Here is an 18,486-nt window from a genome sequence, read left to right as displayed (position 1 = left end):
AGAGCAGGAACCATCCTTGTGGTCAGCAAGGATAGTGGAAGAAGCTCATCGATTAGAGCTGGACACATCTCAGTGTCCAGGTTTACCACATACCAGCTACATGGACTTGACCTTTCGGAACCTCACAATTAACATAACTATCTTGCAAAGTTACTGAAAGGTCCAGTCGTAAACACCTAGCACAGTTCCTAGTATAAAGGAGTTGCTCAACAAATCTTTTGAAAGGAAATGTTATTAGAAGACTTGAGGTTCACCTTCAACTCCTTAAATCAAATACATTTCTCAGCCTCTCTAAGCCTCAGTTTCCTCAGCTGTGAAAAGTAAGTCTTGAGCTTTATGATTTCTAGGAGTTCTGAAAGTTCAACTGGTTCAGGATTCTGTAAGTGTGTTGAGTTCCACGCAGAACTGTGCATCCATTCACACCCCACTTACCTATGAGAACCCTCTGGTCACAGGCAGCTCCTCTCCATCCAGGACGGCAGGTTCCACAGTTGTATCCTGAGAAATTGCCAATGCAGTGGCATGTCCTGTTGAAGAAGCGCGTGGGCCAGCCCTCTCGGTCATCTCTGCCATCATGTGGGTACTGGGGGCCGTGGGGTCGGAAGTCAGCTGTCACCACTTCACACCTGCCCCTTCCCGATGAGGAACCACAGCGGTCAGTCCCAGGCCCAGACAGTGGGAACAGGTCTGGGCAACACACGCCATTTCTCAAAGCCTCGATGGTGACACACTGTCTTGGGAATTGAGCCCAGGCCTGCTGGAAAAAAAGCAGGGCCAAGAAGGTATAGCCCAGAGAGAGGAGTTTGGGAGCTTTCATTTCTGCTTGAAGCAAGAATGCAGTACAGGTTCTGGTTTTCAGCCCTTTGTGTAGAGCCCGAGGCACATAGATAAAAATCAAGCTGAAAAGGAAAAAGCAAGATGAGATTATGCAAGTTGTTTTGTACTGTTATAAATGGCATGAGACCCTTCCCAACCCACCTTCAAAATGCTTTTCATATCTGTAAAATGACATTTCAAAAACTAATCAAAATAGTAATTTACCTTTAAAAATTTGACATGTATAATACCTACATAATTAAATCCCCTGTCCTCGTCATTTAATTTTCTTCATTTTAAATTTCTATTTATATAAAAAAATACTTATCCTGGATGTCATTTATCAAAAGCACTCATTATCGGGTCACTGTCGTTAATTACATTTATCCATGGAGCTGAAAGAAGAAATTGGGGGCAGATTTCTAGCAAGTTAATATCCAGGATTTAAAGTCCCCTTTATCCTAATGGAGTTTTGGCGAGAATCCACCCACTCCCCATAGAGTTTCTCTCCAGTACCTTGAACTCCTGAGGGGATCCTCTGCTGAGCCTTTCTTAGAACTGAATGTTTTTTATTTGCTTGTGCCCTGATGTCAGAGCTGTTAATTGCTTGTGGTTTTCTGCCTGGTAACTCATCCCAAATCTGTTCACCCAAACTGGGAGGGGCTGGTCCTCTTTTCCACCCTTTACTAATCTCTTTTCACTTCAGTGAATTTTTCTGCCCTTTAAGTATTTGGTTAGCACATGATTGCCTTCCCACTGATTTCCTTGTGATGTTTAAAGCTTTAAGAAAAGGTCAGAGCCACGAATTTGGAATACAAGAAGTCAGAGAAACTAGAGAGCTTTTGTTTTCATTGCAGAGAATTTTATTTTTTCCTTTGAAAATATATCTTTAGAGGATAAATGAGATTACTTACCTTTTCTTAGTGATAAAGGGCTAGGCTAGTGCCTGCACCTGATGGTAGCTTTTGATTGTGTTCCGTCTTGAAAACAGATGCTGCCATTCTTAAAATTTCCAGAGAGAATAATTGTAGTAGAAAAGGCATCAGATATGATTACACCAACTCACATGACATTGGCTATCAAGGTGCCTGCTGGTATTGACAGTTGGGTACTCCAACTCCTTACCTCCATTGGGGTGGTGTTCATCTCTGTGGCAAAGGATCTCAGGGTCACTGCTATGTCTACTGTTTAGAAAATGACCACTAAATAGCTTATTCTTTCCTACCTTCTCTGCAAGAAGTCTTAAGTTAATGGCACTACGGGTAATAGATTCCTGTATTTCAAAAGGAATTTTCCTCTGGAGTTGAGACCCATACATATGAAATCAATTTTCAAAGTTAATCTTTAGTTTGGAGTACATAATTGCTGTGCAAAGGTGATCAGAATTTGCGATCAGGGTTAGCTGTCCTATTTGACTCTCAGCCATAAAATTGTCCAGAAACCTATATAAAGGACTTGGATATATGGTTACCAACAAAAAGCCAACCAAGGCTATGTCTACAAACTAAGATAAAAAGAATAAGAAGAATTTCCTATACACGGCCCCTTGTCCAGGCCATCAACATGATTTATTACAACCATATCAAGCCATGGTTATTAAGATTTGTGTCTATAAATCTAGCGTTATTCTTTTTAAATGTAGTTTTATATTTTGGTCTGTTGTGTATAAAACAATCTAGTAATGTGAATACATATTAGGATATTTCCTAAAATGTTTTAAGAAACATAGCAATCCTGGTTATGATCTGTCGCATGCATAGAGGCCAAAAGTCCCTTTTTCTTTTTTGCCTTGGATCTCGGGCACTAGAATCACAAAAATGCTATCTCTCATCATTACTATGTAAGTAGGCTTCAGTGACCAAACTTTTTTCCCCCACTAATACTATGTATTCAAGTTGTTGTATGTAACAGTATTCTATTTTATTTTTTTAATGTCAGTTTGATATATCATCGTAAGAATATACTCTATCCATTCTCCTGTTAGTGAACATTTGGGTTATTTTCCAGGATTTTTAATTTAATTTTTTGTCTTATGAACAATACTGCTGTAAAGAGGATTGTAAATGTTTCTTTTTAAACATATATAAGAATTTCTTGTGGTAAATACCTAGGAAATGGATTGCTAGTCATAGGATTTGTGAATATAAGTTAGTTTCAAATTGTTTTCCAAAGTGGTTGTATCAATTTATATTCCCACCAGTAGTGCTTAAGATTTCTTACTGGTTCACAAACTTGCTAACACTTGGTAATAATAGACTTAATTAACATTATAGAGATAGATATTTCATTCATGTTAATAACTAATATGTTTTAATACTGTTCTTGTGCTTTTATCCCATCTGTTTCTTTTATTGTACATTTTTTCATGCATATTGCCAATTTTTTTAATTAGGTTTTTTGTCTTTTTGCTATATAGGACTTCTTTATGTATTCTGTCTTCTAATCTTCTGTTAGATAAATATATTGACAATCTCTTATTCTAATTTATGGCTTAAGTTTTACATTCTTGACACAGTTTTCTGAGGATTAGTAGTTCTTAATTTTAATGTCATGGTATCAATCTTTTATTTTATTGTTAGTAGCTTCCATGTCTTGTTTAAGAAATCCTTACCATTCCACAAGTAATGAGCTATTTTTTCATGTTGTCTCCAACATAAAAAGCTTTAAATATTGCCTTTCACATTTCACTCTTTAAATGCATGTGGAATTAGGTCTTGTGCTTGATGTGAATAGGAACCTCAGTTCAACTTTTTGTTCCACATCAAAACCCAATTTTTCTGAGCACCATTTATAGCTGGAGGCATCCTTTCTCTAGTCATCTGCAGTATCACCCTTTCAGGTTTTCATGTATGAATGGATTTATTTCTGGCATTGCTCTTCTGTTCTGTTGGTGAATTTGACTATCCCTGTGTCAATGTTATGTATTCTTTTTTAAAAATCTTTTTTTTAATTGAAGTATAGTTGATTTACAATGTTGTGTTAATTTCTGGTGTACAGCAAAGTGATTCAGTTATACATATATATACATATTCTCTTTCATATTCTTTTCCATTATGGTTTATTATAGGATATTGAATATAGTTCCTTTGCTATACAGTAGGACCTTGTTGTCTATCTCCAAATGGCTTATTTCACTTTAGTTCCTTAGTGATAATTTTGAAGATGTTCCTGTGCTGTTTTCTCATTGACACTGAGGTTCCTCAGAAGTCTGCTATCATTCTTACGGTGTTTTTTTGTAAGTTATCTGTCTTCTCTTTCTCTGACTTCTTCTAAGATCTTCTTTTTGTCTCTGCTTACATAGGTTGTGTATAGAAATGGATCTATTTTTATTTATTCTACTTAGTCTACATTTTGCTTTACATATTTGTAGATTCATGAATTTGTCCGTTCTGGAAATATTTTAGTAATTTTTCTCTTCCAATTTTGCCTCGTCTCCATACTCTGTTTACTTCTTCTGGGCCTATGATTAGGCATATGTTCTCATTCTGTACTTCATATCTCTTAACCTATCTTTTTATTTTGTATAAATTGGCAGAGTTAATGGTTTCTATTAGAAGATACCTATAAGTTGTTGTGTAATTTTAAATATTGTCATATCAGTTGGAACTATCTAAAATCACGTGGAAATTGGTTTTATCATTAAAATTATATTAAAATACATAAAGAAAATAATTCCCATACTCTTTGAGTCAGCAACCAAAGCCTGAATGTGTTAGAATCACAAAACACAAGCTGGGGATTTTATTATTATATTATAAAATGACTCTACTCCAGGAGGTTATAGACTAAGAATATACCAATATATTTAACAGGCAGTTCTCTCACCATAAAATTTGATCTTAAATCACCAGGCTCAATGTTTATATTAATAATTTGTGTTGTTTTTCTGTTACTGCACAGTTGTAGGAACAAAAATAAAAGAATAAGTCAAGTTACCTCAAAAGTCACCAGGTAAATATCCAAAACTATGTTTGGCAGTTGAGCCAGATAAACAGATAGCACCAATTTTTGCTTTTTATCACTTTATCAAATAAGTAAGTAAGAAGTTGTGCAACAGGTAAATGGGAAAAGGAAGAGGTCCTTTGGGAAAGGAAGAGTTATTAAGAAAATAACCTATTATACCTAGAATGTCGGAACTGAAAAGTCCTGGTGCCTTACAGTACATAATTTTCATCACATTTTAATAGACCAGCAGGCAGAGAACTGGTTACAGCCAATGCTGAGTATACTGGACTGAGCTAATGATGTCTTAACTGCCAGTTGGCCACACTAGATCGCTTTAAGGTATGAATCATTAGATTTTGGAAAAATACGATGGGATTTTTCTACTTTCCTATAAGTTTAGGAAGCACGTATTTTATCCAGGTTACAATTTATAGGCAAAGGGAAAAATTTAACCTGCCCTGTGGCAAAAACCTAATTTATCCCCTCACCCGCCATACTTAATGTCACAGGAGTTTATTTTCCACACGAGAATTTATTTTTCACTCAGCAGCCTGAGAGAGCTTTTTATTACTGATAACCTGATGAAAACAAAATCTGTCAGTGATTTCCAAACATGCCTAGAATAAAACCCAAGTGCATACAGAAACCTTCATGATCTGGCCCCTCCAATCTCTGACAACCTTCACTCTCACTGCCCTCCCTGGTAAACTCTTTTATTCACTACTTTGTTTCTTACACTTACTATTCCCTCTGCCATTTCCCCAGGTGTTTGTGTAACTTGCTGTGTCATGTCTTTCAGGTCTCTGTTCCGATGTTGCCACTTCGGAGAGGGCTTGCCTAAAAACCCCACCTAAAATAGACCTCTCTATCCCTAAACCCATCATTCATTACTCTCTTTTTTAAGACTAAATCTTCTTCATAGTACTAAACATTGCCTGAAATTTTTATTACTTACTCATTTTTTACTTGTTTATTGTTTGTCTCACTTATCAGAAGACAAGTTTTTGTCTTTCTTCCAATACTGACCTGAGAGATTTCTAGAGAGCCATTTAGCTGTTTTTTAAATGAAGTAGGACTAGACATCTGACTTATTTACTCTCAGTCTAGTAATTCGTCAGTACTGCCACTAAAATGAATAAATACAACCTACCTCCAATATTTTCATTAGCTACTATTCGTGAGCACCTGTTATTTCCCTTAGTGCCATGCATATATTAGCTCTCATTCTTGAAAAATATTATTAGAGTATTACTTTTATTCTTCTTCTTCAGGATGAGGAAACACAGGCTTATGGAGATTCAAAACTTTAAAAAATTATGTAGCTTGTAGGTGGCAATATCAGGTTTTGAAGTCAAATTAATTTGGTTCCAGAATGTTTGTATTTTTTAAGTACTGCTCACATTCTAAAAAAGAAGGCTGGAGAATGGAGAGAGTGTTGTATTTTGAGTCATAAAATATACCAGCTTTGCCTCAGTGAGCAGGTGCCTTTATTTGTCTGAGTCTCAGTCCCTCATCTATAAAATATGTATAACAAACATATATAACCAGGAGAGTCCAGACTATCAATACTAGTTTAATAAATAAATGAATCAAAGATAGAAATCTTAAAGTAGATGAAAAATACTGAAATTAATATCTTATTCATAATCTATCTTAGTAGACTGGGACACAATTTACACCATGCCTTCATTATTACCAAGTGTCCAATCAGTTTTATGAGTAATCCTGTGAAACAAGGATTCCAAGCACTGAAGAAAGAGGAAAAGCTGAAATGGCAATCTCTATTAGTTGTGAAAGCCTAGCAATAGACCACCAGTAGTATATTCTACCGCACATATTGACATCATTCCTCAGCTTGTAGGTGTTTTCTAATGTAGGAGTCGGGTGCAAAGTGTAAAAAGAAAAACATACTTGTCTTTGCTCTTTGACCAAACATTGTGGAATGGTTAAAATGCCATACTCTAACAAAGTTGTTCACAGCATAGGTCAGGAATCAGTGTCAAAATACATGTGAAACACTCCTTGGCACCCTACAGAAATTATTTCTAGGATTTCTTGGATGGAAATTAAATTTTACACAGTAATTTTGCCTTACGGGGTTAGCAGATGCAAACTATTATATATAGAAGGGATAAACAGCAAGGTCCTACTGTATAGCACACAGAACTATATTCAGTATCCTGTAATAAACCATAATGGAAAAGAAAAAAAAAGAATTGGGCTGTTCAGAAATACACACATGGGCAGCATATTAAGACTTATTAGTAACCACCATTAATGTGCATGTTATATATCCAAAGCTGATGTGAAGCTCATATCTCATCCTCGTTTTTCCTTTGAAATCCTATGATTGTCATTTATAAAAGATGTAGTCAAAAAGCTAAATGATAAAGACTAGGAATTCAGGTTAAATTGAGGAGAATAAGAGTTTCAGGAGCATCTTTATTTTTCCAGAAAAATTGTTGATGAATATTAATATATTTAGTGATCACTTGTGGCAAATGGTATTGAATATATTCATTGTCCAATTGAATTACATTTTATTAAATTATATGCTTAGTTATAGTAAGCTTAGATTAATAGCTAGAATTCCAAAGGCATTAAGGCAACTCAAAGTCATCTGTTAGGCCAGTCATGTGTTTTTGCCTCATGGAGAAGCTTAAACTCTGTGAAAGCAAAGAAGAATAATGTTAGGACTGTGTTTTTGTGTCACTGAGTAGAGATTCAGTCAAACATAACATTGCTATTTTAGGGCAGAATATTTCAAGTCGACATCTCAAACAATGTAGTTTCTGATAAAATGTGCCATTAGTTTCTTCACTGAGTTTTCTAAATTCAACACAATATTGCAAATACTGGTGTAGGGCCAATTAACAATAATTTAATTTCTGTTTAGTGAAATTCTCTCTTTCTAAGTTAAGATTAAAGCATTTACACTGTTTCTTTTACTGATGATTTCTATTCTGCTTGTACAAATGACCTTGTAAGAGTTCCCCATAAGAAATTTTTAAATACATGTGTGTTAGGTGTTGAAAGTCAAAATAATCAAAAATACTTGTTTTGAGAGTGAATTAAGTAGTGCATTTGTTGTGTAGTTAAAATTATTGTGCTCATTTCCAATGATTATGTCTGCACTATAATATTTGTAAAAGATAAAGTTTCCATTATTTTACAACTTTTAAACATATCTTTATGGTATCGTCATGACTATATCCTCGTATTTAGCATCTGCTGTGTGCTAGGGGCTGAAACAAGACTGACGTTCTGAAAACAACGGGGTAGTATAGCCATTATACTCCAAGTGCTTCTGAAATAGTTAAGTATGTGTGTAATGAGCATATTGGCTCACTTCTTACTTTTTAAACCATATTTTGGAATTATGTAGAAATGAGCAAAATATCAAGCCTATATAATTGATCAATAATATTGACAATTTCTACTAGAACTTCTATTATAATATCCATAATATAAAGCATAGGAATTAGTGATAGATTGTTCTAGCAAAAGAAATATTTAAGAAGCCATAAACCTTCTATAGTAAAGAAAGTGTCAATACAGAATGAGTACTAAACCATTTTTTTTCTTATTAACTACTTGAAAAAATTTAATGTATGAGATGTAATTTTAATTTATAAACTATATTATTAATGATAGTTAAATGTATAGATATACATTATAGAAAATATAGTTAAATATAATATATTATGTACCTATATAGAGATACGTTATGTAATATATGATAGTATATATGTATATGTGTATATATATGTATGTGTGTGTGTGTGTGTGTATATAATTTGTGGAAGTGACTGCTTTATCAATTTGGAATTTAGTCTCTATATCTAATTTGATGTGCATGTATAATGGCATGGAGTCTTATTTCTGAGATACACCTTACGTAATGACATGAGAGAGCCCTATAACTTCTGTGGTCCGCCAATCTGGTGTCACGGGTGAGGTGAGGTTAGAGGCTGGGTAGTGACATTTCTTCCTCCTCTTCTTTCAATATGATACCTTTTGCAAAAAGGAAGGATGACTGACTTTATATTTTTAACTCTATTTACAGTTAAGTAGGCTCAGACACATAGCTTATCATAATTGTTAATTTCCTTTTCATGTGAAGGGTAGGTGGATGTTTCTAATCAGAGTGGCTCTTCTTCAAGTGAGAGAATTTATATTATTTCCATTTTGTGAATCTTATATCTTTACCACATGGTTTCAAAGATCACCATGCATATTTGCATCAATATAGTGAAGAGGGAAGGAATATGGATTATAAATTATAAGGAAGATTTCTTTATAGGCCAGACTTGAAAGTAGCTTTCGTCACTTCCTACAAAATTCCATTGGCTAGAAACTAGTCATTTGCCTCCACACTATTACAAGGGATGTTGGGAAACATCATTTAGCTGTATCCCAAGGAAAAAGAGGAAATAGGTTTGATGATGAGCTGGCAGTCTCTCTTCCAGTGACCAATCATTAGCTATTTTGAAGATTACAAAATAGCCAGCATAATAATTATAAATATGTATTTATTTTTCTAGATGGAAGATTTGTCATATTTTTGATATGTAGAGTTGATTAGTGATTCTGTTTTCTTGTCTGATCCTTTTTTCTCTGACTTATGCTTGTACCACTCTTCAGAAGGGGCCTGACAGAATTTCTAAATAAATGGTGATATCTGATGGGTATCCTCATATATCAGTCAGTGCTTCAACCATAAAAGAAGAGTAGGAAAAGGCTTCCTTCCTCAATGAGCCTTCATCTAACTGGGGAGACAGAATTATGATCCTCAAAATGTATCTGCTGAAATGGCTGGTAGAGGCAGAGGAAATGGGAATTTAGTAAAGAGTAAGATCATTATGGATTGATGCATGATCAAAGTTCTTTTTCGGCTAGAGTATGAAGAAAATGTAGTATAGATGCTTGGAGATTGTAGTGCTGCTATGGTGCCAAGACAATACTCAGTGCTTACACTGTTGTTACTTAATTGGAATAGATGCCATGTGTTTGTAATATCATTAAGTGCAAGGTAGCGCACTACATTAATGATACCATGGTAACTGCCTCCACAAGGAAGAAGCACAGAAGTAGGTGAGGATCTCAGTGACTCATAAGACAAATAGAGGTTGACTGAACAACACAGGTAAAATTCAAACCCTAGCCTGGTTTATAAAATTTCGGGGAATTACATGGTCTAGAGAAACCAGGGACATTTCCCATAGTATGAAATCAATTATTATCCCTTAGTTTTACCTCTACAAGACAGGAAGTCAAGACTGATGGATCTTCTCAGTGTTGGCAAATCACATTTCCCATTTAAAAAACACTTCTGGTCCCTATTCACAAATAATGCAGTGACAAGCATTAAAAGATTTACAAAGGGTGTGGCTGTCCTGTTGGGACCATTGACAAGACATTATAATGTCTTCACTAAAATGCAATATAATTAGTGCTACAGGAAATTAAGTACTGCTAACCAAAAGAGACTCCCTGAGATTTGGATTCAACTCCTCTTCCTTATTGCCCACTTGAAGGACACCTGGTAATTTTCTTTACTTGATGCTTATAGAACTCTCACTAGTAAAGGACATCAGATATTTCTGAGACCAGAAAAAATTATTAGCTTTGGATAATTTCAGTGAAACATTCAAATTAGAGAGGGAAAAGGTCAGGAAAGCAAACTGATCAAGTAGAAACAGTATATTCAAGAGCACGTGATTGGGGAAGCTCAGAGGAGTTAGTTCACTGGCTTTAGGAGAAGGTTATTTATTACTTGTCAGCCAAAAGGCAGCCTTCTAAGCACCTCCCTGACCTGTCATTTTGGTTATAAAAGTAGCTTCATGTATAAAAGAGAACTAACTCAAAGCCTAAGTAACCTAAGTCTTTATTTTAAGCCAAGTTAAATTTAAATTATTTTATATCTAATAAAGAAATATGCAAATCTTATGTATAAGAATGATCATGTTAAAATACTTCGAATGAAGATCTTTGAAACCCTATAAAAGATTGAATTTTTTAAAAATCCTTACCTTAAAAATTAAACTTTGAAATACGCAGATGGAAAAGTGAGGCTCTTTTAAATCATAATCATTGTCAAATTCACTAGTAAAATAGGATGACATCTATAATATGCAGTAATGGATCAAGGAAGATCAACTAGTTTTCATCTAGCAAGCTAGTTATTTGTCTACACTTGAAACAATTGTCTTTCATTGAATTAACGTATAATTTTCTGATTCATATCTGATTCATGAGACATTCAAGAAGTTAAAATTAGGGGATCTGGAGAGATAAATAAGAAGTATGATCAACACGGAGAGACTCTGTGTACATGTATGATTACTGCTGTTATTTCTTACAGTTAGTTTTGAACTGTTTAGATGGATTATCACCCCCTCTTTCTCCCTTTTTCTACACACACACACACACACACACACACACACACACACACACACACACACTCCTTACCCTGAAACCTGTAAGGTCCATTTTATTTGGTTATGTAGGTCATCATATTTAGGTAAGAAGACAGAGCTTTTCCGTTTGTTTTCTTTTTTTCAATCATGAGGAGTTTCAAGAGACAATCAGTTTTGTCAATACTTTCATTAAATATGTCTCCTTAATTTTTAGATAACCTTCCAGAAGTCAGACAATGGTAGAGACTCCCCTGCCCTTTCCGCTTCTTCCCAAGAATCAAAATTTACCCTCTTCTTCCTCCCTACTCCATCTGATAATCCCAGGGGCCTGGTCATCAGAAGTTAAACCAAAAGGGGAGGGAATGAAGAAGCTGAGAGCCCTGAAGGGCCGGCGGGGGATGGGGGGTGTGAGGGCAGCAGGGGAAGAATGTGGAGGCTCCTGTAAGGTGACTATGAAGGACTAGGTTAGGAGGGTGAACATCCGTGTAGGAGACGGTGCTCAGGCGCATGCTGTGGACCAGAGGAGGCCCTCTCAGTCCTCGGTACCCTGTGGGCTCTGTGTGATCGACAAACATCGTCTGACTTTAAGCAGATGATTAAAATAAATTCTGTCTTAAAATTCGCTGAGTGAATTTTATCATTTACGGCTTTTATTTGAGAGCCCTCTACCATCCTGCCCTTTCACATTAGCGTCATAGCACAAGGTTACCAATGCTATCAGTAATATAAATGAATTTCTGCACTTGTTTGTTCTGGAATGTTCAGTACGGGGTCATGGGAGGATGCAGTAGTCCTCAGGTAGAAATGCGCATCCATGGAAAAAAGTGTAAGAAAAAATGTTTTTTTATGGGTCACATTGAGAAGGTGAGGCAGTTCATTGTCGGCGGGCATGCTGCTTCTTACAAATGTTCTTGTGCCTGTTTATTCACATCTATTGCACTCAGCATCTAGAAATTCTTGAGAGCTACAAAAAGGCCTTGTTAATGTCAACAGTGACTTCTTACCTTGGTAAAATATTTATAAGAATTCTTAAGTATGACTTTATGTGCTTATAGAGACTGTATAGAAAAAGCATTTTGTTTATATTAAGGAATGAACTATTAGCACTGCTTATTTTATAATTTCTATCTTTCAAGGGCTCATTAATTTCTATTTTTTGATTTTTATATTTGCTTTTTGCTTGTTTTATAACTTAACTCTTTACTTAGACTGTTGATAGTACAGATGTGCATAGATTAACCATTCATTACGAACACTCTTGTCTCTGTGGACATCCAAAATGGGTAGGGAACTCACACTCAGAGTTCTTACAGTATTGGGGGCAAATTTATAGCATAGTTTCTGTTTAATCCTCACACCAACTCTGTAAGGTAGATATCCTTACTCATAGAGGTTCATAGAACTAAAATGATTTGTTCATGTTCGTGTACCACTAAAGAAGCAAGCTGGGATTGAACACATTTTCTTAGTGCCATTTCCAGCAATATTTCCACAGCGTTACAGCTAACTGTGGTTGTATTATTATACAGTTTGAAATAAGCAGGACAGTTGTAGGCAGAATATGGGGACGGAGCCCAAAGAGAGGAACTATAAAAAGCAGTCAACTGATGTCTGTGGGACTGAGAAATTGGTTGATAGAAGATATGTTTCATTTATAAGCTGTGTTAATGACTTGTATTAACCATTATAGACTGTAACCTTTTAATATCAAACTCCTGTCTAACCCTGGGGTAATGTTCTGGGTGCTATTTGAGTCTCCTTTTAGTCAGTGGTCATTATTAAATCTTTTCCTATAATTTGAAATGAGCTCTACCAGTAGGGTATTTTCTTATTCAGAATTATAAGTAGGTCAGTGAAAATAGAGCTCTGTATTCTTTCTGAAATAGTCAATGATTTTCTTTCAACATGCGTGAAAGGTTTTAATGAACAAAATAGAAACCTGATGAGAAGGAAAGTTAAGCCCAGTTACTAATTGGTAGGAAAGATCAAATGGGAAGCAAACAAAACTTTCTTTTGAATAGATGAAGCATAGTAATCCAGTTATAAAACAATTTGTGTTCTATATTCATAGAATACATGTATTAAATATTCCCATCATTATTTTAATCACTGAATTTAAAAAAAAGGTCCTTAAAACATTAGGCACTGGGGCTTCCCTGGTGGCTCAGTGGTTGAGAGTCCGCCTGCCGATGCAGGGGACACGGGTTCGTGCCCCGGTCCGGGAAGATCCCACATGCTGCGGAGCGGCTGGGCCCGTGAGCCATGGCCGCTGAGCCTGCGCGTCCGGAGCCTGCGCTCTGCAACGGGAGAGGCAAAAGAAGAGAAAGACGCCCGCACAGCACGAAAAAAAAAAAAAAAAAAAAAAAAAAATTAGGCACTGGTATCATTGCAATTTATTGTTTTTCAAAACATAATGTGGTACAGTAAACACTTTTACCTGGCTAGTGGATTTTAAAACTTAGCCCCAAATTGGTTAAAGTTATTAAACTTTCTTTTTTCTATAATCAGAAATTTTCCACATAAAATTATTCTTTCAAAATAAAAGTGGTACATATACACAGCAACCAGAATAAAAAAAGCAAACACTTCTTTTTGCAGTAGACAGTCTCCCATCCCCCGGCCCCACTACACCTTTATTCCCATCTTCTGGAGAGTAACTTCTTGGAAATTAAAAGAAAACAAATTGACTGATTATGCATTGTAGTTTTCCTTAAGCATTTTTAAATTTAAAAGTGATCTATTCTTTTCTCAAGTATTTATTTATTCTTCATTCTTAAAAAAATAGGCCTTCTCATTTTTTACCTTATTTTCTATAGTTGTTTTTCTTTTTTCTTTTTCTTTTAATAAAGTACAGACATTGGCAGTAACAGCCACAGAGTGGAGCAAGTTTTAGGAATTGTAAGGATACAGATTTGAGTTCAACAAACTCAACAAAAATGAAAATCTTTAATAATGAGCCATGAGTCCCTTGCTGCTGAATGCATTCAAGCTAAGGGTTGATGAAGCACTAGTGACATCCTGGAAGAGATTTTCACATTAGGAAGAAGTTTGGACCACTCAGTGCTTAGTTAACTTGTAGATTCTACTGTTGCTTCTAATATCATGATAACCTTTGTGGTAAAGACTTGTAGGGCTCACACACACTGGTTCCTGTCTTCTTCCTGGCATATGGGGATTATATTTTGCTGCCTCCTCGTAGCTAAGCAGGGCTATGTGACAAGTTTTGTCTGTGGATTGTGGGCAGACATCAAGTGTATCACTTCCAGGCTGAAGCAGTTAATTGCTGGCACAGTTCTTATGTCTTTCACACTTGTGCCTGACAATTAGGAAAGTGGCCCCATAGCAAAATGGTGGGGCTACAAGATCCAGGCAGTCTGAACTACTGAGAAGCTACATGGAATCTAAAGTGATGTTGCATGAGAGAGAAATGAACTCTTTTTTTTTTTTTTTGCGGTACGCGGGCCTCTCACTGTTGTGGCCTCTCCAGTTGCGGAGCACAGGCTCCGGACGCGCAGGCTCAGCGGCCATGGCTCACAGGCCCAGCCACTCCATGGCATGTGGGATCTTCCCGGACCGGGGCACGAACCCGTGTCCCCTGCATTGGCAGGCGGACCCTCAACCCTTCCCTGCCACCAGGGAAGCCCAGGAATGAACTCTTTTAATGTTAGGAGATTGGACATTCGGACATTGTTAGCACAATATATGCTTAACCTTATCTTGACTAATACTATGCTTTCACACTGAAAGGTATGCTTAAGTTTATTTCTTATCTGGCATCCATACGAGGAAGTACAGCGTCTCAGTTAATTATCTCAAAAGCCGTGCAAGGTCAATGTGTCCCCACTCTCATTTTCCATATAGGGAAGGCTCAGAGAGGTTAAATTACCAGCCAAAGTAGTTGGTAGAAAAATTGGAATTTTAACTTTGGGGAAGGTTGCCTAATACAATACAGAACTCCCAGATAAATTTGAATTTTATATAACCAAAACTACTTTTTTTTAGTATAAGTATGTTGCATGGGACATATGTATACTTAAGAAAAAAAAAGAAACACAAACAACAACAACAAAAAACACTGTTTTTTATTGATACCCAGATTTACCTGGAAATCCTGTAACTTTAGTTGGTAAATCTGGCATGCCTTACTTAGAGTCATTAAGGCACATGCTGTGTCTATAATTTCATAATCACAATATATTCTATACTCTGAAGAACAGTGTAATTTTTTAATTACAACCTGAAAGGCAAAGGTAAAAAGGTAAAAAAGGCATGGCTTATTATTTTTCCAGATTATTCTCAAAGAATGTGGATAATTTGACATGAATGAAACTGATATACGCATTGCTCCTCAGCTGAAGTGCAAAGACCTGGCTGCCAGCACTTGGTCTAAGCCAGCATGTGGTAACAGCAACAGACAAACCCCAGGGCCCCTGCTCTGCTGGCATTTGCCTCACTGTAGGACTTTCACCAATTCATCACATTTGTTCTTGTGGATGCTGCACTGTATCAGATGGTTAATAAATTAACATAATCCTCCTATGGATCCCAAATCTAAAACCTTGAAGGAGAAAGTCAAGTTTCCTTTTTTTTTTTGGCGGTACGCGGGCCTCTCACTGCTGTGGCCTCTCCCGTTGCGGAGCACAGGCTCTGGACGCGCAGGCTCAGCGGCCATGGCTCACAGGCCCAGCCGCTCCGTGGCATGTGGGGTCTTCCCAGACCGGGGTACGAACCCGTGTCCCCTGCATCGACAGGCGGACTCTCAACCACTGTGCCACCAGGGAAGCCCCATGTTTCCTTTTTGGTTCTCTGAGGTGGAGGAAGATTTAACTGTATGCAAATTTCTCAGACTAATTGATCTTCCAGCTTTCTGGAAGTTGGGAGAGACATCAGAATTAGGTTACATTATTATATCTTTGTTTCCTAAAATGAAGTATTTGGAATACATAGCTCGAAAGACTCAGACAGCAATGCTTGTGACTTGCCAAGGACTGGCTGCTGGATTTTTCATATGACTTTTAGTGCAAAAGCATGCTTTCAGGCAGAAATAGTTTGCATTCCTTTCTTCTTTTTTCATTGTAACTCATATGATCTTGGAATAAACCCCATGTTTTGAGGTTGAGATTCAGCCTTTGAGTAGTTAAGCATCTCAAAGTCTGGCCAAATAAGTGTGTCTTTGTTGTGGGGAAGTAATAGAAGCAGCTTTCTCTGCCTTCCATTCGCGTTTCAGCTGCCATTTAATAACTCCATCTATGGGTCTGGCGCTGGGTAACAGACTGGCATACTTACACAGACGAATGAGACGTGCCCTCTATTCTCAAGGAATTCTCACACCATTTACAAAATATTAATTGCTAAAATGGAGGTAAATGACCAAAGAAATGGGAATGTAAGAACATGGAGTGATTAATTTTGGTTAATGATTTAGGATCATTATTTTAGTTAGTAAATTACTGATCATCTATGTGCCAGGCACTGTGAATACAGGGAATACAGATATGTACGACGCAAAAGTGGTCCTGGTCTCAAGAAGCTTGCATTCTAGTCAAAGAACCAGTGTGAACGTACACCCCCCCATCACACCCACACACTAACACACACACATGCACACAGAACAAGAATAAATGCCAAGCCCTGACAGTTAAACAAGCATACAGTTATATAAATTAAAAACATTACAAGTCGTGATACGTGATATGAAGGAAACAGATGCAGAGATGGGAACGAGGCTATCAGCGGAGAGCTGGGAAACATATTTTATTTTTAATGAGGATATCAGGAAGGTTTTTGTGAAGAGGTGGCATTTAATATAAAAAGTGTTAAAATACTTCTTGAGATAGTGTGTGCCCTTACATTAAGTTTGAAATTTAGCTTTAATATATCATCTGTAACATCGGTAATTAATTTCTTTTCATTTTCCATTTCCACTGTAGAGAGAAGAAATACATACTTGCATTTACTTCAACCAACTTCTCTAGTTGGCAGAATGATACTTACATGGTTACATACAGAGCTAATAGTCAGCTGCTACACACCAGTAGCGTTGTTGTTAGTTACTGAAACATTGAAACACTTCACCAGTAATAGGCAAATAGCTTCCCAAGCCCAGTCCCATTAAAGCTGCTTTCTCATGAATCTTCATACCTTCTCATGATTCAACAACTAATTACAGGGTTAAAGCCAGGTGTACTGATCAGTGCATCTTTCTTACTGTTGTTAAATATTTTAAACATTACCATTGGTTTCATCTAATCACTGTCAAAAACAACTGATCTAAAATGGAATACTGTGATTGGCCTATTTACAGAAGGCCCCTGGAAGGTTCCAAGATGAGGAACGTTCAGAGAGCCACAGATATTGGTTATATAATCGTATTGTTGCAAAATTACAATCAGTTTCCTCCAAAACTCTTAAAACATCAGGATTTTACATTCATGGACTTAATCGATTAATAATTTTAGTCCTTTGCTCCTTAGTCCTAAAAACAGTCCGAATCCTTTTGACTTTCTCCATTAATTTGCCATAGTATGTATTTTACATGTCTTCTATTTTATTCTTAACTAAATGACGTTTATTATAAAAATGAATTCAATATTAAGAAAATTCAGAAAGCAATATGTGATCTGTCAGTGACCTGCTACCAGAATTTTCATGACTTTTAAAATAAGACCATACTTTCAAGCAGAAATAGTTTATAAAAGAAGGCATGATTTGTTACTGAATAATAGTTTTTATTAGTTTTTTTTTTTTTTTCCTTTATTTTCTCTCTTCTCTCTCATTTGAGTCAGGCAGGCTGTTGGAAATCTTTATGTGAACGGTAAGAATAACCTGAAAAAGACTGTTTCAGAAATTCAAAGCCAATTGAAGAGATTTCATTTCATTTTCTGGCAAGAAGGGCGAGGGGGTATCTTTTAAAAGCTGGTGCTGAAGCTTCTCTGGGTAAGGGAATGAGGTAGGGTGGGGATGAGTGGTGGTATGTTGGGAGGATTGTCCAGGGAGTAATGGGGACCCAAGAAGTGCTCTGTGGCAGAGAAACAAAGAGGCTGCCAACTCCCGCAAGGGTTGTTAGCATGGTGCACCTCGGAAAGTAGGACTTGAGTCACAGGATCCTAACCAAAGTAGTATTTCTGTGCCAAATGTGTGGCAAGAAATGGAAAGCCACTGGACTTGGAAAATGAGGATGCCAGCAGTGACCTGGCTTTACTGAAAATTAGCATTCCTTCCCATAATTTCTTGCCATCATTTGAAGTTTCAGATTCTCATACTCTTGAATGGGGAAAAGACTCCCATTACTCATTGGAATTTCTCA

At 36.6% G+C, this 18,486-nt stretch overlaps 1 protein-coding gene across 2 annotated transcripts in view; it reads right to left on the bottom strand.

Moving 5' to 3' along the window:
* Positions 1–1,449, bottom strand: part of TYRP1 (tyrosinase related protein 1) — a 15,743-nt gene extending 14,294 nt beyond the window's left edge. The window contains exons 1-2 of one of the 2 annotated variants that reach the window (XM_027105859.1): positions 1,333–1,449; positions 433–899 (exon numbers count right to left, since the gene is read on the bottom strand). In XM_027105859.1, coding sequence (XP_026961660.1) covers positions 433–817 — 385 coding nt within the window. In that variant the 5' untranslated portion in view covers positions 818–899; positions 1,333–1,449. Of the gene's footprint in view, positions 1–432; positions 900–1,041; positions 1,283–1,332 lie in introns of those variants that run through there. The other variant, XM_027105858.1, reaches the window with a different exon arrangement.
* Positions 1,450–18,486: the final 17,037 nt, after the last annotated feature.

The sequence above is a fragment of the Aethalodelphis obliquidens genome, unplaced genomic scaffold (genome assembly GCF_003676395.1).
Source record: "Aethalodelphis obliquidens isolate GAN/ISIS:26980383/991018 unplaced genomic scaffold, ASM367639v1 scaffold7, whole genome shotgun sequence".
Classification (NCBI taxonomy): domain Eukaryota; kingdom Metazoa; phylum Chordata; class Mammalia; order Artiodactyla; family Delphinidae; genus Aethalodelphis; species Aethalodelphis obliquidens.
The sequence above is the reverse complement of the archived record's forward strand: the minus strand, read 5'-3'. Positions and strand labels throughout refer to the sequence as shown.